At 38.4% G+C, this 26,134-nt stretch overlaps 2 protein-coding genes across 2 annotated transcripts in view; one reads left to right on the top strand and one right to left on the bottom strand.

Annotated features, from left to right (window-relative positions):
* The window catches only part of LOC146306689 (protein phosphatase 1H-like), a 31,873-nt gene extending 30,625 nt beyond the window's left edge, over positions 1 to 1,248 (bottom strand). The window contains exon 1 of the mRNA XM_084711241.1: positions 608 to 1,248. Coding sequence (XP_084567367.1) covers positions 608 to 843 — 236 coding nt within the window. The 5' untranslated portion in view covers positions 844 to 1,248. The remainder of the gene's footprint in view (positions 1 to 607) is intronic.
* Positions 1,249 to 3,477: 2,229 nt separating this feature from the next.
* Positions 3,478 to 23,514, top strand: il17rel (interleukin 17 receptor E-like). The gene is made up of 19 exons (XM_084711305.1): positions 3,478 to 3,652; positions 7,743 to 8,017; positions 10,101 to 10,128; positions 11,511 to 11,660; positions 12,746 to 12,852; positions 13,866 to 13,980; positions 14,292 to 14,336; positions 14,894 to 15,033; positions 15,736 to 15,807; positions 15,910 to 15,964; positions 16,073 to 16,236; positions 17,707 to 17,751; positions 19,461 to 19,518; positions 19,703 to 19,848; positions 20,828 to 20,887; positions 20,982 to 21,039; positions 22,145 to 22,276; positions 22,925 to 22,981; positions 23,078 to 23,514. Exons 2-19 carry the CDS (start codon positions 7,904 to 7,906, stop codon positions 23,197 to 23,199), a joined length of 1,668 nt encoding a protein of 555 aa, XP_084567431.1. The 5' UTR covers positions 3,478 to 3,652; positions 7,743 to 7,903; the 3' UTR covers positions 23,200 to 23,514.
* Positions 23,515 to 26,134: the final 2,620 nt, after the last annotated feature.

The following is a 26,134-nucleotide window of genomic DNA, read 5'->3' as shown; positions in this document are numbered from 1 at the left end:
GTTGCATCTTTTACGTTGTTTTCCATCTTGCTACATCTTTTTTGACGTGTTATGTCTTATACATCATTTTTTGTATTGTTACATGTTTTATGTTGTTTTTCATCTTGTTATGACATTAACTGCATTTCTTTTCTCTTGTCATGTCTGTCATGCTTGATATACACTGATGGATACAACATGGAGTCGTATTTTCTGTGTTACTGTTCCATCCATTAAGGTTGAAATCAGTCTTGATGTTGCATGCAATGATGCAAAAAAAAATAAATCCATAATATTAATCAGTCAAACAAGCTTGTTTGGGAAATGTGGAGTATCTGTACTGTACAAATACCTAAAAAGCCCACCTCAGTACAGTCACAAAGTATTTGCACTTTGTAGTATTTGTTACTTCCCACCTCACCCATCTGTATTTCTGTCAGTGGTCACAACAGGTGCACCCAGTCAGTGTTTTTCACATTTCACTGAAATGTTGTGATGGTCACCTGGAAGCACTCGGGCCTCCACAAGACTCCACGCATACATGCGTGAATATGAGATGTAACAGTGATGGTGACAGTTCAGAGACAGCTAGAGCCGCTTTGACAGCAGCTGTCGTCGGTTTACTTACTCAGCGTATCCGGTGGCCCACGGTAATCTCCTGGTTTCCTTCAGGATGAGGATGGGCCGGGCTATGTGGTCCGCCGAGCACTCGATCTCATCCGGGGACAGTCCGAGGAACTGAGGTCTCATATATGGGAATTTCAGCGGCAGCTCGCAGCCAGTGTTGCCCCCTCCGCCGGAGCTGCCCCCGGCCATGATTCCGCCCATGAACCCGGCCACGGCGGACTTGACCCGGGTGAGCATGTTGGTGGCGCGTCGCGGCGGGGCGTCCGTCGGCCGGTGCGCGGCGCCGCGGCTCCCTTTCCCCGGATTGCCCCCCAGCTCGGCCGCGCTGGTCGACGACAGGCTCGATGGAGAATAAGAGGCGGCGGCGGCGGAGGAGGAGGAGGAGGAGGAAGACCCTCAGATGCTTAAAGCTTCATTCATTCAGAGAGGACACAACAGCCGCAGGGGTGGAGGATGAAAACAGCAAAGATGCTTTAAGTAAAAGCCTACACACCCCCATGGAGAGTCATTGATAACAGCTCGGCCGTCGTGAACGCGGAAATAACACAGAAGATTACGGGTCATGTGATGCAACCATGGACGCACACTGCAAAAAATGTTCACTCCATGTCTGGTCTCCAGGCTTATGTGCACTAAATGCAATAAAGCAATAAATAAAACACATTTCAAAAGCATAAAACAATGTAAAATCCACAGTGGTGTAGGGTACTTTTATTGATAATGTACGGCAATATCAATGTTTACTAAATGTTTAGAGATCAACTAGGGGAGACCGGGGGCAATGGTAACAGGGGGCAATTTTTACACTCACTGGACCCTTTGCCAAGCCTCTCCCCCTGAACCGCAACTGTCCAATCATAAATTAGCATCTGTAACTATGGCACTGTCTGACAGATGATGAGATATAAGATATGCTATGGTCACCAAAAAATAATCATACATATTATGTGGTAATTTCAAACTTATCATTTGTTTTTTTTAATTTTTCATGATCTCTCAAGGCCCACCTACGGGGCCTCCATGGCCTCCCAGTAGGCCGTGGCCCATGGCCCACCTGCTCCACAGGTTAAAGTGGTGTGCATAGTGCTGTATTATATTCCCAAACAGACACGTACAGAGACAGCTGCAGACACCGTGGATGCCTATTAGTTTCATTTACACTATTTTTTGGAGTCTGCCTGGACTTACCGCAGCGGTACTCTTGCAGATGCATAAAGTATAATATGCGAGTAATACTTTTATGAGTTTGGACAGTAACGTATTTTTTGTAATCTTTCAAAAATGCAAAACTCAAGAAAAAAAGTGTGAGGAATGAATAATCTATATCTGCTCTGATGTGAGATGCAAATGTTTGCACTTATCTGAAGTTACATTACCTCCAGTCAACCTTATGTTAACACAAACTCAGGGCTTATTCCCAAGGTTTAATTTCGAATTTGTTATTTGGGGGGTTTGAGATGGAGGATGTGGACTGGTGCCAACGACAACACATCTCTCTCTGGCTCACTCTCTAAGGTCTAAGGTCTCTAGCCAGCTAGTTTCGCAGGGTGACTGTCTCAAGGTCTATGTGTATTTTTTTTACTGACCAATGTTTGCTGGGATGTCTGCTATCCTAACCCTCAGTCTTTTAGCATAAACGTTATCTCACATATAGAATAATTACTTAGCCAAGTATCTCTACATATTTCAGACCCCTTTACAGGCTTCATATTTTAAAATGTGCCTGATAGAGTCATAATACTGGCTAACAAAATCCACAGTCATCAGCTAGACATGATAAACTACTTTTGTTTATGTCTCTATGGAATCAAATATGTAGTGTTTCAAAAATTACTGCCAATTTTGAAATCAAATCTGCCACTGTTATCACTATAAAACTGCATGTGTGAAGTGTGTGCATGGAAAATTTGACAGGCATAGCAACAGTAACTAAGGAGAGTCTTAATTCCCTCAGTCAGAAACAAGTTAGAGCTATGACACTTACTCTACACGTTTAGTAAGATTCTCTCTATGAAACGTGGAACAGCAGCAGGATCATTTCACCTCGGCAGAGGTTTTGAACAAAAAACTGATTTTGAAGTATAAAGGTTTTCCCAGAAATTCTTTCTTCTGCTGACGAAGTTAAGATAACTGCAAATTTTAACAAATTTATTTCAAGGTTATTGGGTAAAAATGAACATGTACACCTATACTGACACAGGTATTGCTTGCTAGCATACTAAATTTTATCATGGCTGCAAGACTATGGTCAATTATAACACTGTTAACCACACATGACTCAATGTAAGCACCTTTTTGTATGAACTGACATGGTTTTCTGTTAGAAAATGAAGATATTTCACAGATATTTTCACACAATTTTGAATGTAAAATTACTTGTAAACAAAATTAGATAATTAAAATCTAATTATGAGATTATTGTCTAGTCTTCTGCAAAAAAGAGAATAGACTTTTGCTTTAAAAGCCCATCTGTCATCTGGGTAGACTAAATGATTTGGTGAGCCTGGCATTTTTTGCAGTGCAGGATGAGCAAAGATTGATAATTCTTACAGTGTGCGGGATGAGCAGCTTACAGCGGCTGACAGCAGGTTAAAGGTAAATCACTCTATAGACTGACATTATACAGTCTGAACCCACCGAGCTCTGAGGGTTTCACTGAAGAAAGTGCTGTCCTTTATTAAATCAGAGCGGTGCAGTCTGTGCTGTCAGAGCCGAGAATCATAAAGGATCATAAAGGAAAATGTTTTTGGAGTTTTGACTCAGAAAAGTCCCTAAATCTTGGGTGGAGTTTAGGGACATCCCATGGGCGTTTCCCTTAGCCTCCCCTAGATGATTTCACTGTCTAAATTTGGAGACAGTTAAATAGGTTAGAGGACTGGTGTATTGAAAGCACGTCGTATCTATTTCACAAATCATTTCAGATCCAAGCTGCTTGACCCGTGCGTAATTGCGCGCAACACAATCCTCAAAATATGTATTACAGCTAGCGCCGTTTGATGACCACATGTTTTATCAACCGAAGGAAAAGCGAAGGGGGATATTACTGGTAAGAGGAAACATTTGTACATTTGTTAATATGTTAATAATAATGTTAATAATAATACTAATACTACTACTACTACCACTACTACTACTACTACTACTACTACTACTAATAATAATAATAATAATAATGATAATAATACGAAGGCAAAAGTAGGGTACAAATCATGCATCATTACACATAAGTATGATCAACTACATTTATAATTACCTATAGAGAGCATATGACATGTAAGCAATGTTAATGAATAACTCCTTGTTACACAATGTTTTGCTGTACATTAATAATATTCTCCAACATAACTTGCTTTAGCATATAAAAAGCCATTTATTTACAACTATACACTGAAAAAAACATGTAAAATATCATACAGGAATTTAGGGGAAGCAACTAATCTTTTCTTTATTTATTCAAGTTTTTGAGCTATTTTCTATACTACATATTTTTAGAACACTTCTACCTTTAAGTATTTTGACTTGAAATGATGATGAAGGTTAGTATTGAATTTAACCTTCACCTTGTTACACTTAAGTTAATGGATTTTAATGAATATTAAATGTTATAAATGTTTGTTGGTATGACTGAAGAATTTAGTTCAACTTAATATCCTAAACTAACTGAACATGTTTTTTCTCAAGTGCAACTGAATGAATATCAAGTTTATTTGATTAGAAGAGTTTATTTGTTTTGAATCATAACAAAAATGCCTCCATTTGTCTTTTCAAATTCAGTAAACTTTAAATTTTAAGGCATCCTAATGTTTGAAGCTAAAACAAATAGTTTATTTTTACAGTGTATCTGTAGACATGATAGATAACTCCAGTGGAGGAATCACTTTAATGTCTTACAATAAAAATGTGGATTTGATGGCTTATGTGTCTATAAAATGAAAACTCCTGTCTTTATTGGTGAATTATCAACAGTTATGACTACAGACTTTATTGGCACTTATTAAATAAAAACCCATTAGACCTATTTTTAATGGCTTGGTAACATTTTTAACTTAATTATTATCATCCAGACACCCAAAGCAAATGTACTTGAGAAGAGTCATGACTGGGGAAAAAACAGCACATATTGTAATACACATTAAATCCCAGTAGATAGAGCCATTACACAAAAGGAGAGGAGCAAGTTAAACCCACTGGTACCAAATGATTCTATTTTTACAGTGTTTATTTAGGAAATGCTTTCAACTATATTATATTGTTCCTCTGTGAAATAGTAATAGGGGCAATATTTGGCTAATAAAATGTTGGTTTCTCGTTGAAAAAAGGATATGAAAATATTTTGAATATAGTGTACACATAAACTGATACTGATTATTTTAAGTGGCTAAAAGACACATTGCTTAGCTTCCTACACTGGTGCTCCTGCTTCTTCTCTATACAGGGGCTGTGTCCAGTGCCATCTACTGTAGGTAATACGCAAAGTGTCCCTTTAATTTACGCAAGTTTGACACTGTTTGTGTGTATTTGTATCTTTGTAAATGATTTCGATTTAAGAAAGCCATGCATATGCTTGTTTCCCACATGTATTTCCTCTTTGGCACAGTGGTTACCACAACAATAATCAGTTTCATAATCACCACTATTCTATTATTTGGAACTAGTATAACTGGGTCACAACAAGTTACTCTGTCGTTTGTCTGAGGGTGTATCCTATAACATTGAAGTCTAAAGATCAAATCAATTTTTGAGGCCATAAACTCTTATCATCAGCTTTGATTACTCTGAAAAGGTGTAACCAGTTCACTTTTCCCATTGCGTCAGCTCTTTTATGGTCTTGCACTTTGATGTTATTGCACCACACAGCATTTCAAAGAAGAGCAGTGCCCGACAAGAAAACACAACCCAAGAGATTGCACCATTACGTTGACATTACTGGCACACAGACTTTTGGTATTTTACCTCTTCCTACCTGCGCTGACCAACATTTGGTTGACCAGCAATCTTCTTGGAAGCTGTATATTTTTCCCTGTGTCATTCCCAGCATTAGAGCGGTAGGAAGTCCCCTCGAGACATTCATTTTTGGTTGTTTTGAGGTTACTATTCTATGTAAAAGCACATTCTGCCTCCAGCTGTACAAGCTGTTCTTATGAAGGGCTGCAGGGAAAAGATGTTATCAGGGCTGGTGTGAGAAATGCTGATGCTTAACATGGTGCATTGCTGTATGTTAATCATGTATTTGAGGAAGACACAAGGGTGCAAATGCACAGTATAAAGAAATAAATAAAAAATAATCTCCAGTCGGTCAGCTTTCGTCTTTCCTGTGAAAACAACATGTGCTCACATCTTAAGATATGTTAGCAAAATGCTAGCTAGGGATTGATGCAGATTTGTTGTGTATTTTGTTACCTTAAAATGAGCTGTTTATAAGTACAGAGGGGGCAGGTCCTCTTCCATAAAGGCTGCTGTGTTTGAACGGCCATGTTTCTACAACAGACAAACCAAACACTGACTCTATGGCCTTTCGTGTTTTGCATGAGTTTTGTGCTCTTGTATACGCTTGGGGTGAAGTCTAAAGCAAGGTGTTTGCAATCTGCAAATGTACACTAGATGCCACTAAATCCTACACACAGATCCTTTAATGTTTCTATAATGCAAAGACACTGAATGACTGATTTGAAGCTGTTATACATATTAGCAGGTGTTGTTTTCGGCAAAAAGTCTGAAAAAGCCACTGTAAGCTACCTGCTGAGTACAGACCAGCTGTCAAATTAAGTTAGCAACGCACACACAGCTGAGCATTTAGCAGCTAAAGAGCCATTTATTTCACCCTAGAGTTGGGTGAAAGCTAACAGGAGAGTAAATATTAAACTTTGCCACAAACACAACTCCACATAAAACCCAATGCTGCTAATCTGCTGGATGTGCAAATAAGGAACTGTATCCGCTGCTCCCAGGTTGCCAAAAATAAGTATTTGCAAGTCAGAGAAATTATAATTCTTTTTCAAAAGCAGGTATGTAACTAAATTTTAAGATACTCCCTCCTGCTCTTCTCAGTCTTGCAGTGTGTTTTCCATGTATGGTCATGCAGAGGTAGCAAACGCCAAGAGGAAGTTTTTCTTTATCCAGCCATAGAGAGTTGAATGTCAGCAGCCTTTATGACGGTTAACTGATGCTTTGGTTGAAAACATTTCTGTTGCTGACATTATCAACGAAATGTTGAGAAACATGACCTACTTATGACCATTCCATCAGCCAGAAGCCTTTTCTTCTCAGTCTCCAAATGTAACCAGCAATTATGTTTGTGCGTGCACCACTCCTACATCACCCTGTGGCAGGCATTTAAAGAGGCTGTGCAGGGTGAACACAACATAATGAACATCATGTATCATATTTCAGCCACTGTGTCTGAGTTGTCACCTCCTTTGAACTGGGTTTAAAGGGATTTAATAGTAGGCTGGTTGTATTTACGGTAAATGTAAAAGGTTCACCCCCGGGAAAATATGTGCCAGGTACATTTTTTCCCCCCCGAGTGAATCATTTTGACTAAGAAAAATGTAGGTTGTGAAATTTTGCTCCTTTCCAGTAAATGTTGGTGCAGACACTGTAAAAAAGAACAAAAACAAAAACAAAAACACTTGACGTAATTTTGTAATGATTCAAAACAAAATAAACTTGATTTTAATGAAGTTGTACTTGAGAAAACATGTTCAGGAAGCTTAAGACATTAGATTGAACCAGCAACTCTTCAGTCACACTGAAGCATTGAGTGAGCATTACAGTCAAATTTAATTTTCTTTTACCTATTGTAAATTTGAAGAGTCAGTTCTTCATTTCACACAAATTAAAGTAAGCGGCAGCTGCTCCTCTTGGAGCTTCTTTTGTCCAACTGCTGCAAGTGAATTAAATTTTGTTTTCATTATAATGAATGAATGAATGAATGAATGAATGAATGAATGAATGAATGAATACCCATAACTTATTTTAAAGTGCATTAGAAACACAGCAAGTTTTCATCATGTCTGTTTTCATAAAGAAGAAGCATCTCAGGAGAGTTTGAACTCTCAAACTTAGGCCACACCTCCACTACTTAAAATCAACTTTTCAGCAGGCTGTTTCATTTTGTGCATGTGGCTCTGCCCCAGACACACCACTGCACACCAGATACCATTACATTCAGGACAGAATCAGCAAGAGGGGATCCTCACCATCCAAACCACCTGTCCTCTCAGGTGAACCTCATCAGAGCCTGCCAGAAGAAAAACAGATAACAGGAACTGGAGAGGAAACAGTGCAGCAGAAGAAAATGATCCTTTGGATTGCCTTGCTGATGTCTCACACTTGTTTGGGTCTGAATGGAGCTGCAGCAGAAAGCAAAGGACTGGAGAGGATAGACATATGTGGCACCAGATGTTCTCAGGTAAAACCTCACCCAGACAAGATTGTCACTTAGCTACTTAATATAGACTTGCGCTGGTAATCTTTTCTCATTAACTTTTAATATTTTAAAGTGAAATCAATTCAGAATGTCTAGTTTTTATTGTTAGATCACTTCTGCACTTAAAAACATGAGATGTTTTGATTGGACGCCTTTATTCTACTGCTGTGAGTTCACTCAACTCATTAGTTTAAAGAAAACATATACCTGTAGCGTGTCTTTAATGCATGTTGGTTTAACTTACTATTGGTTGGTTGGTTTGTTGAACATGAAAGTTCACTTGACTCAGTTGATTTACATTGTGGAAACTCATCAGATGACTTTCAACCAATTATTCAACTCATGTTTAGTGTACTCCCAGTTTTAAGGCAGCAGAGTATACAGAACATCAGCTGCGATTGATTGTACTGCTACAAATACATATGTCACTACAACTACTAAGTCTCCAAGCATGAGTCAAGATTAATTAGGATTAAAGTGCTCTTAATATTATTACAGACAATTCCTGACACTGTATGACTCACCTACTGAGTCACTGACACATGTTTACAGAGGATACAGCCATCATGAGCAATGCATATTGAACTACAAGTATGTTGCATAAGCATCTCCTGAGCAGCTTGTTAAGCGGGCTGAAGGCTTCAGTTTACTCACTTAATCACTGACTCGAGCCTGAAGGAGGAAACCGAAACAGCTGTTGAACGTAGCTGATTACTTTTACTCAGGTGCAAATTTAAGGTACTTGTACTTCACTTGAGTATTTTCCATTTAATGCAACTTTATACTTCGATTTCACTACATCTCAGAGACCCTCTGAGATCCTTCTTTTTTTTTTTTTTAATTTAAAATTTAATAAATTCACACAAATTCAGCAGTTGGACCACAGCAGCTCCAACAGGAGAAACTGAAGTGCAAAAGGAAAGCAAATTTGTTTGTAATGTCCATCAATGTGATGGAAAAGTTGTTGGTTCAACTTGACATGTTTCAAGTACAAATGAATTAATATAAAATTTATTTGACTAGAAAAGTGTATTTGTTTTAAATCACTACAAAGTCATTTCAAATTTAATTTTTATTTATTTATTTTTTTCACTTTTTTGTTTTAGAGTGGTTAGAGGTTACAGGTTACAATTTGTCATACTGTACTTTGTGATTTGAATAGACATTTTGTGAAAATTTTCCCACTTTTTATATTTAAAAACTCTAAAACTCACCCATTATCTAAAAACACGGCTGTTTTTTTCTCTCAGTGACCTGATCAGACTCAAGATTTTAGCTTGAGTCTTTTCTTCTCTGTCTTGCAAGCGCACAATAAAGATATTATTCTTTCTCTTTCGCAAGTTTCTACAGGCAAAAATATGATAAACACAGATGAAAGTCTTGCTGTGACAGCGAAAAACCTCCCAAAAATCCCAACCTTTTGTTCCAGATATCTGTTAACAGTCTGTAACTTAAAAGTGAGTTGTGTTGACTTTCAAAACATCAGTGAGGTAATAATAATGATTGTTGTGGGATGCTGGATCCTGGTAGGTCTCATAACAAAATGATGTGTTCCTCAGAACTGTGCCTCTGAAAGAAATGAAAGGTTTTTTTTACCAAATACCCTGAAGGATCCTTCACATCTCACTCAAAAGTGAAAACACACAATCATCACTGTGTGCAGGAATAGCAGAGCAGTTTTCACAGGGTATATTTCCTGGTTGATAAATAAACAAGGATGAATTTGACAAAGACTTGGAGGTGAGCCAAGGAAAATTACACTGCACTCAGGGACCACACTGTTGCATGTTTTGCACCACTGTCGCCAGCTGTTGCCACCAATCTAATTTTCATATAAATTTAGCACGGACTCTTGTAGCAACTGGCCAATTAAATCACACAAGGACAAGTGGAACAATTGATGACCTCAAGGAGCAATGAGGATGTAAAACCCTGATTATTGTCTGGGAATTCCCTGTTCTGAAGTGCTGCTACCTTTGTTCTCTTTGTTAAGAATTACTTTATTAATGCAGCTGAAAATGCATGTTTCATTCAAGCGCCTCTGTTTTGTCTCCTCTCCTTGCAGGGCCTTCACTGCAAGACTAAGGCAGACCGTGAGTATTACAGCGCACATCACATTTGCACGCATGTATGAACACAGGACATAATTCTGCACAATAACTCAAATACCAGAGCTCCAAGTAAAAGTAGAAGAACAAGTTCAACTTCTTTACTCGGCTAAAAGTGAGAAAGTACAGGTTCTGAAATGGACTCAAAGTATAAAAGGTGAAAAGTAGCATTTCTATCATCTGTTTCTGTGCAAAGCTAATTGAACCTCACCTTATCTCTGTTCCATCTTAATTTTCATTATTTTCCGCCGAATTACATCTTTTTCATCGTGTTACATCTTTTTTTGTCTAAATATGTCATTTTCATATTGCTGTCTTTTACATACATTTCAGTGTTATTAAATCTTCGTCATGTCGCTCCTGTTTCATCTTGTTACATCATTTTTGTCTTGTCACTTCTTTTACATCGTTTTTTATTTGTTATGTCTTTCTTGTCTTGTTGCATCTTGTAAGCCATTTTTCAACTTGTTTCATCTGTTGCGTTGTTTATTTGTCCTGTTACACATTTCAAGTCGTTTTTTGTCAGGTTACATCTTTTGTTTCATCTTGTTATGTCCTTTTTGTCATGCTACATAGGTTTTCATCTTGCTACGTCTTTCATGTCATTCTTGGCCTCGTTACAACTTTTTTGTCTTGTTTTGTCGTTTTCATTTTGTTATGTCTATCGTCCACCTCTTTTCTGTGTGTTATTGTTCCATCCATTTAGCTAAAGCAACCAGCCTGTTTTGAAAATATAAGGAACAGATATGGTGCAGATATTTGTGTTCAAATGTAGGGATGTAAAAGTAAAAAGCTGTGAGAAAAGTAATACTCAAGTAAAATATCTACTTAAGCATAGTAAAGAAGTTTTGTACTTAGTTACTAATCACCGTTGCCTAAATCTGTGTGTTGTTGCTGAAAGCCAACATCTAACATGTATTTTCCTTTTGTGTTGACAAAGAAACTGTAATCAGTGTTCTGAGCTGCGTGGTTGAAAAAAGCCTGTAAAACCTCATTACATGGGACTAAACAGCCTATTGAAACACATAAATAATTTTTGAGGATGCAAGGTATGAGGATATTTTTATTACTTGACATCCAATAAAAATCTAACGCAGCCAAACATCACAGCTCTGATAGGGGTGTGGGTGTCAAATTAAACAATTGACTCTTTGTAGTGTTAAAACAACAATAAATGAAGAAATCCTGGCATGTTTTAGTTTTCTTAATGAGCAACACAGACATTGAGGCGCACACCCAGTGTGATGACTTGCACAGAATTTCAACACGTGACTTACTTGGGTGTATGACAGCAGAAACACTCATGGGAACACAAGTGTTTTTCTCCAGAGTCTCACTTCAGGACCCTTTTTATTTTCTTTTTGTAGACTTGTTTCTGCCACCATGTCAGAACCCTGCTGATGGTCTCCACACGTCCTCTGTGTTCCACAACATCAGCCTCTCCACTGTGATGAGGTGTGAGGGGAGGCAGAAGTGCTCACTACACCTCAGAATCAAAACCCAGTTACATCTTACTGGTATGTTAATGTGATGACGTAAAATACACACAACAATTATTAGAGTGACAAAAAATGCCACTCAGGTGCCACAGAGTTGTCCTCCTACATTTTGAACAGGTGAGTTCCTGTATTAGCTAGTCGTAGTTTTTGAAACGACTAATTAATCAAACTAATTAATCAATTAAATTAAAACTTTGGCAGTCTGCGTGGCAATGTTGGACAGTAATGCGTTTGCTACTCAGTGATCCGTTACAGTAATGTGATTACTTTTCTCAGTCCAGACTAGTGTGAGGGAGTAAAATTTGATGATTACATTACAGTCATTAGCTGGAGGTTTAGCCAGTTAAAAGTAAGCAGGGCGAAAAATTTTACAAGGAAGATTTTATTTTTGACAGTATATTTCGTGGTTGTTACGATGACGCTACTGATTTTGTCCACAATATGAAAGCAGAATATAAAAGTTCCTTGCAGTAATTAGCTATCAGTAGCTGTCTCTTGTCCACACAGTCTTTATTTTCTGAGATCACTGTAAATTCTCCGTGTCTGACCTTCACAGCTACAGACATTGTTACTTAACTTGTTTAACTTTGTCGCAATAAGGAAGTTTCAAATGCTGCTCTTTGCAAGTAATCAAGCCAACATGTGACTAGTCATGGTAAGAGATGGTTATCAGCAATCACACGTTAAAAAGCGTGCAGATTTACTGTGAAGGAAGTCTCATTCATAAAAAATCCTCTTTCCATGATCAAACTTCTGCTTTTGCATCACAAATATGTCAGTTGACTTTCTCGGTTCCTGATTCTGCACATAGATCTGATAAGGTGTGGAGTCACACGTACACTTCAGGATAAATAGCACACTGTAATATCCTTTTATGGATTCCCTCAGTGTCGGGGCTGGATTGGGGAAATCCCTCTGGTCCTGTTTGAATCCTTAGTCCAGTTAGTCAGTAACATGCAAATGTGTGACTGTTATTCCAGCAACTAATGCTGACGCACACTGAAATGCATTACTGAGTTTGGAATGCTTAACTTGCTGTTTTGTGCCTTTAAGCTGCCTTCTGGCATCTGACTTAATAAAATGGGATAAAATGTTCTCCCCAGAGTCCATCCATGGCGTGTCCATCTGCACTGTCACCGCAGGGATGATGTCAAACTGCCGGAACGTCGCTTTCACAAGAACATCGAGACAAAGAATGTCTGGACAGCAGGTACTGTTAACAGCACCACTGACATCACTGGAGTTTTTAGGCTGGGTTGCTCCAACAAAGATTCATTTTTAACCCTGTCCAAGTCAAAGTTTAACTTAAAAATATGTTGCACCAAACTTTTAAAGTTTATAATTAAGAAATATTAAATTTAAGTTGCTCTTAAAACCTCAATTTAGCTTTTAATCTAAACTGATTGAAAAAATTCTGCTGCACCAAAACTTTATCTAAACTGTGATCCAGTATTAACTTTAAACTTTAACTTTAAGTCAACTCAGCCCAAATAAGTTTGATGATTTGTGTCTTCTTTCTTTCACTCCAGCTCATTCATTGACACAATGTGTCTGTTAATGCCAGGTAGTCTCTTTTCACAGTATTGTGCTGTTTTCTGTTTTTAATTTTCTATTATTTGGCCATATTGCTTCATTAATTCAACCAACAAGTTTTTGTTCAAGGGCGAGAAGTAAATGCTTCCCTTCCGAGTCATCTTGAGTCAGCTAACTGAGCTAACTAGTTTCTCGGCTAGCTAGCAAATATGTAACTTTTGTTAACTTTAAACAAACAATGTAATGATTTGTCAACTTTTTAGCTAGCTAGCTCTTTTATACTTCCTGACAGCATTCAAATGTATTTTAATTTATTTATGTGTGCATTTTGCAAAATTTCCATTTTTGCTAAACATTTTGATTTAATTTGCCTTTGTTGGTGCAACCCAGTCTTAGTTACAACTGAAACTGAGAGTTCAAGGGATGAAATTACATTGTCAAAACAGCAGATCAAGGAATATAGTATTTTGCTGTAACACTGAATATTTTGAATGGAACCTCTCCATCTCTAAGACTTGATGAGTTGCTAATTTGACGCTGAAAGTTTCTGAATCACGCAATCCACATTTTTGTGCATCATGAAATAACTGCAGGTTGATACGGGTTCACACATGTACAGCAGAATCCATGACATGCAGACTTCTGACAGACATCTGACAGCTGCGTCCTTGTTTGCATTTTTTATTGAAGGTGGAAGTTGAGAATGATTGCACTGTCATTTCTCCGAGCCAACAAGTCAAAGTGACAGTGAAAACTGTGCCGAGGTACTGTGGCATAATCTGGACAGGCACCTACGAAGCTCCAAGTAAGAACATGGGCATGTTTGTATAATTAAGCAAACACACACTCGTGCATACATGACTGTTAACTAACAGGAAATTAAGCTTAGTAAATAATTTAAGTCAATAAATGGCGTTGTGTAAGCTCCAAAGTATTTCCTTGTGTTTGATAGAAGCCACATTAGAAACACATAAATCCAGTCATGTTAAGATGACGCTGAATGGTTGAGGTAAAGGTGAAAACAGTTGTAGATGGATATATGTAAAAGCTACATATGCATTAGTAATGTCATTCCTGCACAGCTATTTGTGATTTAAATATTACCTTCCTTTGCAGCATGCAACAGTGAAGATTTGCGAAGACATGTCCCAGAATGCATAAGTAAGTACAAAGTTTTCTAAACCCAACTAGGCAATGCATGATTATTTATAACTAACCAACAGGGTTGTATAGTGAGGTTTAGATGTGGTTCCCTCTTTGCTACTCATAAAAATAGTAGTAGTACAATAGATTGTATTGAATGGATACTTCTGTATCTGTTGCCAGATAGCAGCAGGGTGAACAGGCTGTGGGTGGGATGGGTATTGTCTTTTAGTATTGCATAGGCACCTCATCTCACCAACAGTGCTGATGGGTATCAATGATGTTCTGGATGCCTTAATCACCTGTTGCACAGTCCTCCTTTTCTGTGCTGTCCTTCACAGCCATGACAGTTTGCAATGTTTTTAGTCAGGATGCTTTCTATTGCTGCTCTGTCTACTGTACAGTATTATACGCCAGTTGTCTTCTCATAGGTTGTCTATGCCAGTTAGCCTTAAGCAGTTTAATCAAAGTGTCATTTCCTCTTCCTCTGAAAGTCGGAAGCTCTTCCCATAGGCTTTCTGTGTCTAAGACTGAGATGAAAATCTCACACTAACATCGACCTCTGTCTCTTCCAGCTGGGAGGTTGTCGTATGATGTGAACCCACAGAGGAAGGAGCTGAGTGTCAGTGTGTCAGACATGCTGGAAGATTACAACTACCACCTCCGTCTGTGCCGTAAAAATTTCATCTGCAGCGGCACAGGGGCTTATACACTGGTCAGTCCCTCTATTTATCAGAAAACGGGAATGGTAAAAGGGATTTTTTTTTTAACTGTTTGGAACATTTCAAACAAAAATTAATTGGTTTATCAACCCGAAAAGATGTTTCCCAGCTGGAACCAAACGTATTAGCTTGTCCTTGTGCGTGACAACAACAGAGAAGTGAGAAACATCCCTTTTTCATTCTGCAATATCCTCTGTTGATGATGCACCCTTGATTAAAGGTTCCAAGAATCGTGAACAGAACTGTTCAAGAACCAGAGCCGGTTTGCTTGCTTTACCTAGGATGTACACTGTACATATATATATTTGATATATTTGAATTTCTTTGTGACGTGGACGAGCCTAGCACATAACTAACGACACAACAGGGAACAGGAAAGGAGAAATGTGACCATGTTTATGCTAGACGCCAAGCTTGCTCTGTTACTGGAGCAGAGAGCAAAGGTGTGGGACTTAGGAGAGGTCAGTTCTCAGCAAGTTTTAAGAGAGCAAAGGTGAATGCCTCTAGTACAATGCATGATTGATATTGAGAAGAATTGTTCATAAAAGAGCAGTCTTGAGAGGGTTACTCAGTTTGAAAGTGAAAACTGACACAGTTTGCTTGTATCAGACTCTGCCAGTGAAAAACGAGCCCATGCACACATGCCAGGATAAATAACGATGGATAAAAGTTGCAAACCTATGTTTATCTTCCAGATTAAGAAGGAGGAACTCGTAAAAAGTGCCATACTCCCTTACTCCCGACCTTTGCCTTGCCTCTGCATCGAGGTAAGGTATCTCCCAACATTCCTGATTTTAATCTGCCTCCATTAGTAATGAATTCCATGGAAGGAGTTGAACCTTTGATACTTACTGATATATTACTTGCAGGGGTGGTCAGCTGTGATAGATGCGCCCAGAGTCCAGGTCTGCCCATTCAAAGACCGTGAGTCACCTGATTGCTTCAGTCCGATTCAGTTCTGTGGTAAATCGAGCGTGTGATGTAATACTTCAATACTTCATGTGAAAAGATTGTGACCTCACCTGCCCGCAGGGCTCGAGGAGCTGTGGTTTGGAATCACCTTTGATCCACTGGAGGGGATGCTATCATGGGAGCCTGCCTGTCCAGTTACTGCTGTGGTTGTGTTGTGCCAGAAAAGAGAGGATGACATCTGTGTGGATCTGCCTCATGCTTCCCAGAACGTTAGCAATGAGAAGGTACAAATGTCTGTAACAATGACGGAAATTAAACACATGCTAGGCACGACAGAAATGCCACGCAGATTAAAGACTTGGTCAAGAGTCTGTGAGACAGAACAGGGTTAAAAAAACAGATTATCTAAGATTAATCACTGCCATTAAAAGATTATCTAGCTTTATGAGACTTTACAATCAGGTGACTGCTGACAACAAGGAGTTTGAACATATCATGATACTATTGAGGAAAATGGCTCATGAGTCACTGATCTGATCTGAGTGTGGCTCATGATGTCAGCTGTATTCATCGCACTTGCACAATGTAGTATGACGTTCATCTACACAAGCAGTGATTTTTCACCCTGAGGGTAGTTATTTGACTTTTCCCAGTTAGCTTATTACATATTTTCAGTAATATTTACCGTTTGTTTTGTATATAGTGTTTTGAGAATTTGGATAATCACCTCAGTGTATTAGATAACATCTTGGCTCATCTCTCCACTGCTCCAGCAATCAACAGCTCTTATCTGCTCAAAGTATACTGTTAATTTACTGAGTGAAATGGGAAAATTTCACTGGAAGAGCAGTGAGATGCTGGTCGGACATTGGAGAAGCAGCTGGGAGAAACAGCAACCAGAATATTTTCACACGTAATGCGGTAAATTAAGAGTTTATATCAACCAAACCGGAGTTGGTGATTGTTGAAGCAGTGGAAGACAAGCCAACGTTTTTGATGAGTTTTATTTAGTTTTTATTGACTTTGAACGAATATGCTGGCGATAGCTAGCCAGCTAATGTTGCTGATGGTTATCTAAGACACTAAGGTAAATATCAAAATACCTAAAAACACTACATACAAAAAGGTTCATAATATTAACTGTGTAACTGTGAAAAGTGAAGAAACTAACTTGAAAAATGACTGTTTGTAGGCAAAGATTACTGGACATGCAGCTTATAACGTGGATATACATTACAATACATTGTACATATTTCTCCTCAGTGACTAAGTACAATTTATATGGAAGAAAGTACTTACAGTGACAGCCAGGGTTTTATTGGCAGTGGCACTTTGTGAGTCCCATCTTGCGCAGATGATGTCAAAGAAAAGTGTTTACATAGTTACAAAGTAAACTGTGTAATACTGCACTTGGTCAGTCATCTATTAAAACCTGTTTGAGATGGGAGAGCATGGGCACCTGGGAGTCTGCAGATGAAACTGAGATTGTATTTTGAGATTGTCACTGGTGTAAACGTGAGGGCAACTTACTTGAGGAAGTTATTCTCTATTAATATAAAAATAACAAGTGACGCAGAGAGTCTCCCGTCAGAAAACTGAATCCAGCTGACCTAAAAAAAAACAATTATGTCTGAATCCAAACAAAACATGAGTAGTGTAGAGATGACTCAGATCTAATCTAAATAATCTACTTAAAGTTGTAGCAACAGTATTTTATTTCATTAACAACTATTTCATCAATCTTTGCGTTACAGATAACATTTGCCAAAGTGGATCCACACCCTCAACTCTGCGTAAAGGTAATGATCACTTTTGTCCATGCCAACATAAATCACGGTGTTGTTGATACAGCACTACTTCTTTGTCATGTACCTTACCGTATGATTCATAAAGCAAGCCTTCTGCACTCTTAGCTATGCTGTCTGTCATGTCTGTCAATATAATAAGATGCCTTTGTACTAGTTCAAATAACTTACCGCTGTGTTTAAAGGAATAGTTCAACATGTTGGGAAATACACTTATTTGCTTTGCTACTGAGAGTTAGATGGTAAGATTGATACAACTCTCATGTTTGTATAGTAAATATGATGTTACAGCCAGCAGCTCCAGTATTCTTATGCTGACTAATTAACACATCATTGTTTATTTAAATCTATTTTGACTCACAGGATTTAGACTGGTGGTATAGCTTGCTATTGGCCGACTATTTCAGTCGGCAGTCTCTTCTGTCTGTTATCTGCGTTACTGTTTTTAAAGTTCCAGTCGCTATGTTGAACAACAGCAGCCTCCAGGCTAGCAACATAGATGCTAAAAATGTCAAGTTACCCTAGCAGTATGAACAGAAACATTGTTATACCAGGGATCACCTCCCTATATGCAAATATTCCACCTCCTGTCACTATCGTGCAGGGGAACTGTCGCTGCATCCTGCTAGTGCTGCCCATATGACTGGTATAAAGTAATACAAACAAGCAAGCTTTTTTATTTTTTTTGCTATAGCAGAATGATAATTTGTCATCTTAGGCAAGATATAAACTTGCTTTTTAACCACTCATTTGTGTACATGTTCATTTCTGAGGTGGGAACCATGATTCCGGCGCATCACCAAGCTATATTTCAGGTCCCCATAAAAAAATCCTGAACACAGAAATTGTTCACATGTTTTCAGCAATGATTTTCTAACATCAACAAAAAAAATTCCCCTTTTCCTTTACACAGACTTTAAAAGCAGGTGTATGTCCGTCTCAACGATGCAAAGAAAAAGTGGATAAAGACAATCAAATGCCTCTGTTTAGGTATAACACTGGTAGCATTTCCTCTGCCAAACCACCATGAAAGACAAGCGTGATTATTAGTGGATGTTCAGTTTTGTCCTAATGCTTGACAGGCGGCCTTCAGATTGAGTGTGTTATATTAGGAGGTACCAGTCTGTCTAGAGGTACAGATAAGAGCCTCCACACTTCCTTGACTATAATGAATTGAGAGACACTTCAACATTGACTGAGTATTAACCAGATTTGTTATCTTTTGTGCCTTTCAGTTTGTGGTATTAACTGTGCCCATGCATACATGCTGTACCAGAATCCTTTCCGATAACAGATTTGTGTTGTATTAAACTCAAAGGCTTATATTCAAAAAAGGACAGCTGAGGCTCATCAAGTTATTCTTTTAGTTTTCCACGTCACTTCATTTCTATATAGTCACCCCACCCTGTATTTTTAGGCCTTTATTATGGTTACTACGTTGACAAAAGGGGGAAGCTGTGTTCAAATCCTCATTCCAGCTCAGAGTTAGTGCGAGTTAAAGGGTAAAAGGAGAAGTTATTTGTAGTTTCGACTACATTGTGCGCTGTGTACTGTGATTTATGACAGTGGCTAAACTTGTCACGGAAACTATTTAGTGTATGTATCAACAAATTCTCACATTTATTTTTTTTAGAACCAAGTTGAGCTTTGAATAACTGCTGGATGACAAGCGCTACAAAATAGAATTATTTTGTTTTCTTCAGTTCACTGCAGGCTCTCAGTCCTGGACCAAGTGTCCCTTTGCTGATTCAAGATCCCAAGGTACCACATCAGTATGCTATTCATATCATGAGTGTCATGCTCTATGTCAGTCTATGACAATAAAGCTACCTGACAATATTTTTTATAGCCACATTTAGACTTTATTATGTAGATAATAAAAACATTATGTAATGTGTTGCTGTAGAATTGGTCATTATAACGATAGCTGTACAATGATTTCCAGCATGGGAGGTGGTTGTGACGACAGGACAAGGTCATGAAGACGTGAAGATGTTGTCACAGATCACTGCAACGTTTTCTGTGGGGCTGTGTGTGAAGTCTGAAGGGTCCACTGGGTGCCAGATCTCTACAGCACGCACCGTGCATGTGGTATGTATCACACCCTTAAGATCCTTTCACACTTAAAGGTTTGGTCCAGACTTTTCAGTTTGCTCCAAATCAAAATTACTGATGTGAAACCTCCTCGGAACAAAGCGTTGAATCTTGTTTCTATAAATTCTTTACACGGAAAGTCCCCCAGGAGCTTCTTATCTAAAAGTTTTTATTATGAAGCAGCAAAATCAAGAAATGTTGGCTTCCCATCAGCAGTAGCTTAAGGGTTGTGACACTGCATTTGGCACCAGGCTAAGAGAGCTCTCGCACCGGCACAATGCTGGCACATCCCAAAGTGGGCTAATCCCAACTTTAGCCCAGGGCTTGCTGGCCCTGCTCTGGAGCAAAACTAACTAAACCAATTGCTAAAAGATGCCAGTTTGAGAAAAAGATTAAAGGAGTAGTTAGTTGCTGGACCAACTGATATTTATCCCAGAGATAGTAGAAGTACAGTGATACAGTGGCTAATAATGTGTGCGTAAAAGGTATAATTCATCACCTCTCACTGACCCCTCATGCTTTGTGTGACAACACCAGCATATAAAGAAGCTGTCACAACATGCTTGACTGTCAGCTTTTTGTGTATCTGATTACTGTTTGCTTTCTATTTCCTTTTTGTTGCTGGGGAGCAACATGTTTTATCTAAGATGTTGTGGCCTCAAACCCTACTTGTCAGCAAAGCTATTACAGGGAATAACCCCTTTAAAATGAAAACGTAATACTGGGTATCTAACAATATGTCAACCACATAAAAATGTGCAACAACATGTCCATTATTGTTCTTGCAGGAAATGCGTTTCTACTCTGATGTTAAAATTTTATGCTTCATCAATTAATAATCTTTCTCTGGAATTATTACTGAACACTGGCGTGGCTGACTCCACATCAAAGAGACAATAAAAGCAAAACAACCATTCCAAAATGCATAATACCTGCATGGTTCAGCTCCTAAAAGTGTCTTTTGTCTGTTTCTAAGGAAAAGCATGAAGCAGTTGACTTAAATCTGGGTGGGGAACTGTGCAGCTCTTGTCTCCAGGTATGTGCGTGCCACAAATAGATCCTTTGAGGTGAGCTGATCCCTCACCTTTAGAAAGAAAATGACTTTGAATGCATGTTTTGTATTTGGATAGGTCAAGAGGCTCGATGTGGAGTTTGCTGCCACAGTCATTCACTGTCTCAAGCAATGCAGTAAGTGTTTTTTGGGGGTCTAAAGGGATGAACTCACCCTTCTCTTTTTTTCTCTTCTTTTATGGTCTCATCTTGCATGGCCACCTGCAAATTCACAACCTGAGTTCCCACATAATTTTGAAATACCTCTTTTTTAAAAAAGGGTTTAAAGCAGTAATAGACCATATGCCTAATGTCACACAATTTATAATTACAGTCCCATGAGCCTCTGAAGTTTGCCTTAAGTGCTTTCTTGGCATCGGTTTGAAAAATAAAAGGATTCTCTTTGCCTGCATAATTCACCCTGCTTGTTCTCTAAGAGCAATGATGGATGAAACCATTAGGTATAGACACAGGGTCTCTGAAGAAAGTGAAGAAGATACTTGATGCACTGTACGCATTTGAGCTCCAGTTTCTTTCAACTTAAAATATTAAAAAAAAGTGTTAGGAGAATATAAAGAGAATTGTTTTCATTATCCTCATCTTTTATTGGAGTAGTCCTTGAGAAATAAACTTTTTTTTTCTTACCAAAAATGATATGAGAAGATTGATGCCACTTTAATGTCCATTTGTACAATGTGAAGTTGGACCCAGGTCCCTGTTAGCTTAGCTTAGCATAAAGACTGAAAACAGGAGGAAACAGCTAGCCTGGCTCAGTCCTAAGGTAAAACAAATCCACCTACCAGCAACTTTAAATCTCCCTAATTAATATATTATATCTGACTTATTTGACATTTAGTATGTTTACACTCCCTGTGCTAGGCTATGCTAAGCTAACTTTCTCCTGGCTCTAGCTTTATATTTATGGATGATAGATATATTGATATTTTAAAAGTCAGACTTTATTAATATAAATTAATTTAAATATAAATTGATTAAAATAGTATATTTCTCCTTTGTAAGCAGTGACTGGCTATATGACTATTTAGTACATTTGATTTACATATTTTGCCTGAACACCATATTATTTAGCTTACAATTATTAAAGTTCAATTACCAAAGGTTGGTAATCAAACTGACCCCTTTATTGTCATCTAGTTTATTCATACTGATATGTTGGATTGGTGCCATGCCTATGAAAGTGCTGTATTCTATAATATATATTCTCTGTAAAATCTTTTCACAGATCCATCATCAGACGCCACAGCTGTCATCTCCAGTCGATCCTCTTGGGACTTGACTTGGGTCTTTGTACCAGCTGGTGTTTGCCTCGCAGGCATCATTATTATCACACTGCTACTTCACGTATTGTTGACCGGTAGGCGATGAAATCGTTTTTGAGCCCACAGCATTGTTTTCTCTGTTGACATACTGTTGTGTAAGAATTTGTGTCAAAGTTGATTTTGACCCAGTTCTAGTACCCACCCTTCAAACTCACAGACTTTGTTGTAAGCAGCGCCTGATAAATGCGCTAAGGCTCAGGGCTAGACTTTCTCAATGCTGAAAACACTTATTATCAGTTATTATCTGTTTGTTTTTTTTCTCTAATTGATATCTGATTGAGCTGGTTGAAGAAAGAATTTGTCATTCAATGGTGGAACAAGTATTCAGATTTTTTATTTAAAGACAAACTGCAGGATTTTCCCAAAAAAAACAATGCATAGACTCACATATGATCTATCTCAGTGACCTGTCATGACATTTGTGGCCAGCTTTCCTGCTTAGGAAATGATTTGTGGATGCAAAATGCACAACATTACTTGTCTGATTATACAAATGTACTGAATATGGACTTTTGTGAGACTTTCTCAGTGAATGGGTGGCTTACAGTAACCTAAAATTGCAAGCACCGCGTGGCTATTTTGGTTGGTGCAAAATGCACAACTCCTTTGTATGAACACCAGCCAATGAATTTGTCAGTGAATGGGTTTATTTCCTCATCTCATTCCCCCTATTTCTATTTTAGTGTACCAGAGGAGGAAACAGACAAGAAATGGAGACTGTACCTCTGAAAAACAAAGAGGTAATATTATCACAGCCTATTTTTCTCCTTCTGTTGACGACACAGCATTTGCATTTTCAAATGCGTAACCCTGAACCTGCTGCTTTGTTTTGACAGGTCCTGTTTTTCATGTTGTGGTCCCTGCATTACAAAGTAAACCTGTTCTCCACGGAGGGGTCCTGATACCTGATTCACCGCAGTGTGGGAACACCGAGAAATCCAACTTGATCTCTGACTGACCAAATAATTGTGATCCCATTAAAAAGCATTACTTCTAATACGCAGTATAATACTGTCAAGATGTTACAAAAGTCAGATAAGTTCTCTGTCAAATGCAGTGTACAATGTTAGGGCAGATATTTCAAATATGATGTATGTTACAGAATATGTGCTGGTTAGTATGCTTGTTGTATTGGCTGTTGTTAATGTATTCTGTGTGGTGTCTCTTTGGGTGAAAGTTAATGTGAATTAATGAATATCCATTCAGCTTGCAGCTAAAAACAGTTACTGTCCTAATTTAAAATGTCTATTTTCAATAAAAAAAAGAGCAAAATTAGTTTTTGTTCTTGAATAATATGTTTCTTCATACTGAACATCATGTCCATAATTCTTAATTTATTGCAATGAAGTAACATTTTATCATCTATTTTCCTTGTATTAGAGGCAAATAGTAGGCAAACAGTCACAGCCTTATATGCAGCAGATCACTTACAACATTACATAATATGACAATTGTAAATGTCAAAATATGTCTTTCACCTCTCAACTCGCAACATTCAACAGCTTCTGTGTCTTGCTGTATTGCAAGGCATTTTTCTGGTATTTCGTTCAAACCCACAGGCAACAGGCGTCCTACACGAGAACTTCCAAGAAAATAGTTTTCACTGGAACCCTTTGTTTGCACACTTGTTCAGACAAGCAAGGTTTTGCTTTGTTCCTTTTCAGTGGTACCCCACCTCTTTCATCCTTTGCACGTTTGTGTTTTTCATACATTCAAATGATTTATGGAAGCTCATAAAGCATCACAAGTGACGATGAACACATTATAGGGACAATTTGTATGTGATACAAACATACCCCTCCCTTTAGTGCTGCTGATGTGCACACATCTACCCTCGCCTCCCCTTGTCCTGTGCAAAAGCGCAAACGCAAACCTGTTGCTGATCAGCTGAAATTGTCTTGTGTGGCTCGGTCCATGCCGCTATTTGTTTCCCATTTCACAGTTGCACAGCCAGCGTAGAAACACCAGCTTTTATTCAGTGCGCACCCAGAACAAATAGCTAGTGGACTATGGGGACATATTCGCTGAGTCTGACCATTATCCCTTCCCCTGCTTTTTGATTTGCTTAGGTTCTCATTATGAAGAAATAGAATTTTATGCTTTGACATGGTTAATAACTTGAGAGGCCTCAGAGCCCATCACACTCGGCATGGTCAGAGGAACAGATAAGCTGGGTCTGAGAGAAATTCCAAACTCCCTCAACAATGCTGACTGTCTCTGGACTCCTCCCACCTGGTGTGATTCATGAGAACTTTAGATGCTCTCTACAAGGATACAAGGACATGTATTATCGCTATACAACACAGGGTTGTACAATGAAATTAGAGTTGTACTTCCTTCATAATACACATAAAATATAACTATTAACTAAATTTAGAATGGAATAGAATGAAAAAAGAAAATTAGGGAAGTTTGAGGGAAATACAAGCTGCTGCATCCTATGTGGTAAAACCTTTGTCATAGCAATCATTAAGCTGTGTGATATTCAATGATGTTCAAGCTTTTGGTATTTATGGCCTTGCATACATGTACCAAAATTTTCTGATATCAGATTTGTGTTGCAATAAAGAACGAGTGGGATCAAGTTCCTGCTTTTATTCATAAAGGTGAAGACTGACCAGAAGTACAAGTGTTCCACATTGCATCTAGCTCCAAGCCTTAAAGTGCTAATGTCAGGCCTGATGTCAGTTCACCAAAGTTACACATACATACATACATACATAGCCTACAGGGCCCAGAGGCTCCAGTAGCACTTTACATTAGGAGACCATTGTTGCTATTGTTTCAAGTGCAGTGCTTTGGCTTGGATAGGCTGGATGCACCACAATCACATGTGACACACCTCACTCTCTGTAGTACATACCAAACACACCTCTCCAATCTGGTGGTCTATTTAAACTGCTAAAAACCTCCCATCTCTTCCTCTGTCTGTCAAGACCATTGCTGCTTTGCAACAGCACCACTGTTATATATAAGATATAAGTCATGAGAGAATATACTGTAGTGATTTCAATTATATTTCTACGAAATGACCCTCCCTGAGTCCCACCCCTTTTTTCTCTGTGCTCCAATAACAGTTGAGCAAGCTTAGTATCTTGGTCAGCTTTCTATTTCCTGTACTTAGGTACGCTATGTGCTAGGCTCATCTACGATGAAAAGAAAAAAAAAAAATTTAAGATGGTTGAAAATGCTGGGGGGCGTTCTGCTATCGTCATAGCTGATGAATCTCCATCTGATGCGACTCAGATAGAAATCATGTTAATGGCCAAGGTCATAGTAAAGTGTTATTCAAGGTAAATTTGGTCACTTCCTCACTCACTGACATATCTGACATCATGTATCCTGTGTTTTCCCAGAAATTACAGCAACTAGCTAACAACTAGATTTTTCTGCATGTGAACATAGTCAGAAACATTTGGGACAATGTGAGTGGATAACTCAACAAAATATATAACATATGTCTCGCATTCTTAGACGTTTTAATGCAGAGATGTTACATATTATAGATTTAAACTAGCTACTGTTAGCGAAACGCTCGCTACCTGGCTAGCAAGCAATTGACATATGTTAGCTAGTTTTGCTAACATTAGATATCAGATGTAACTAGCTAGCTAACGATGGATGTAGATTAGCAAGCTAGATTTGCTAACATTAGCTGACTTAAGATGAGACTTTCTGTTGCTTTTACAGGTACCCCTGTATGTTCAAAGTTTGCTTTTCTTATCAATAAAATTAACACATGGCATATCTAAGTAGGAGATAGAAGCACTTATCTCTCCTGCTACAGTCTCGTTTCTGTGGTTCCCACACCTTTCTCTGTATGGGAATAGTTTCTGCTTGGTTTACATAGGCAAATAGAGTTGCTTCAAAAAAGACACCAGTACCAGTAAGAT

Source organism: Lutjanus erythropterus, chromosome 22 (genome assembly GCF_056507025.1).
Source record: "Lutjanus erythropterus isolate fLutEry1 chromosome 22, fLutEry1.hap2, whole genome shotgun sequence".
NCBI classification, from domain to species: domain Eukaryota; kingdom Metazoa; phylum Chordata; class Actinopteri; order Lutjaniformes; family Lutjanidae; genus Lutjanus; species Lutjanus erythropterus.
Note: the sequence above shows the minus strand (reverse complement) of the source record. Positions and strands in the feature narration are given on the sequence as shown.

What these genes read in the sequence shown, in the direction of transcription:
- il17rel (XM_084711305.1), top strand. Translation starts at nt 7,904, where the DNA reads ATGATCCTTTGGATTGCCTTGCTGATGTCTCACACTTGTTTGGGTCTG. An exon ending in AAAGAATGTCTGGACAGCAG is followed by an intron (nt 12,853 to 13,865) that starts GTACTGTTAACA and finishes TTTTTATTGAAG; the next exon opens with GTGGAAGTTGAGAATGATTG. An exon ending in ACTTCACGTATTGTTGACCG is followed by an intron (nt 22,277 to 22,924) that starts GTAGGCGATGAA and finishes TTTCTATTTTAG; the next exon opens with TGTACCAGAGGAGGAAACAG.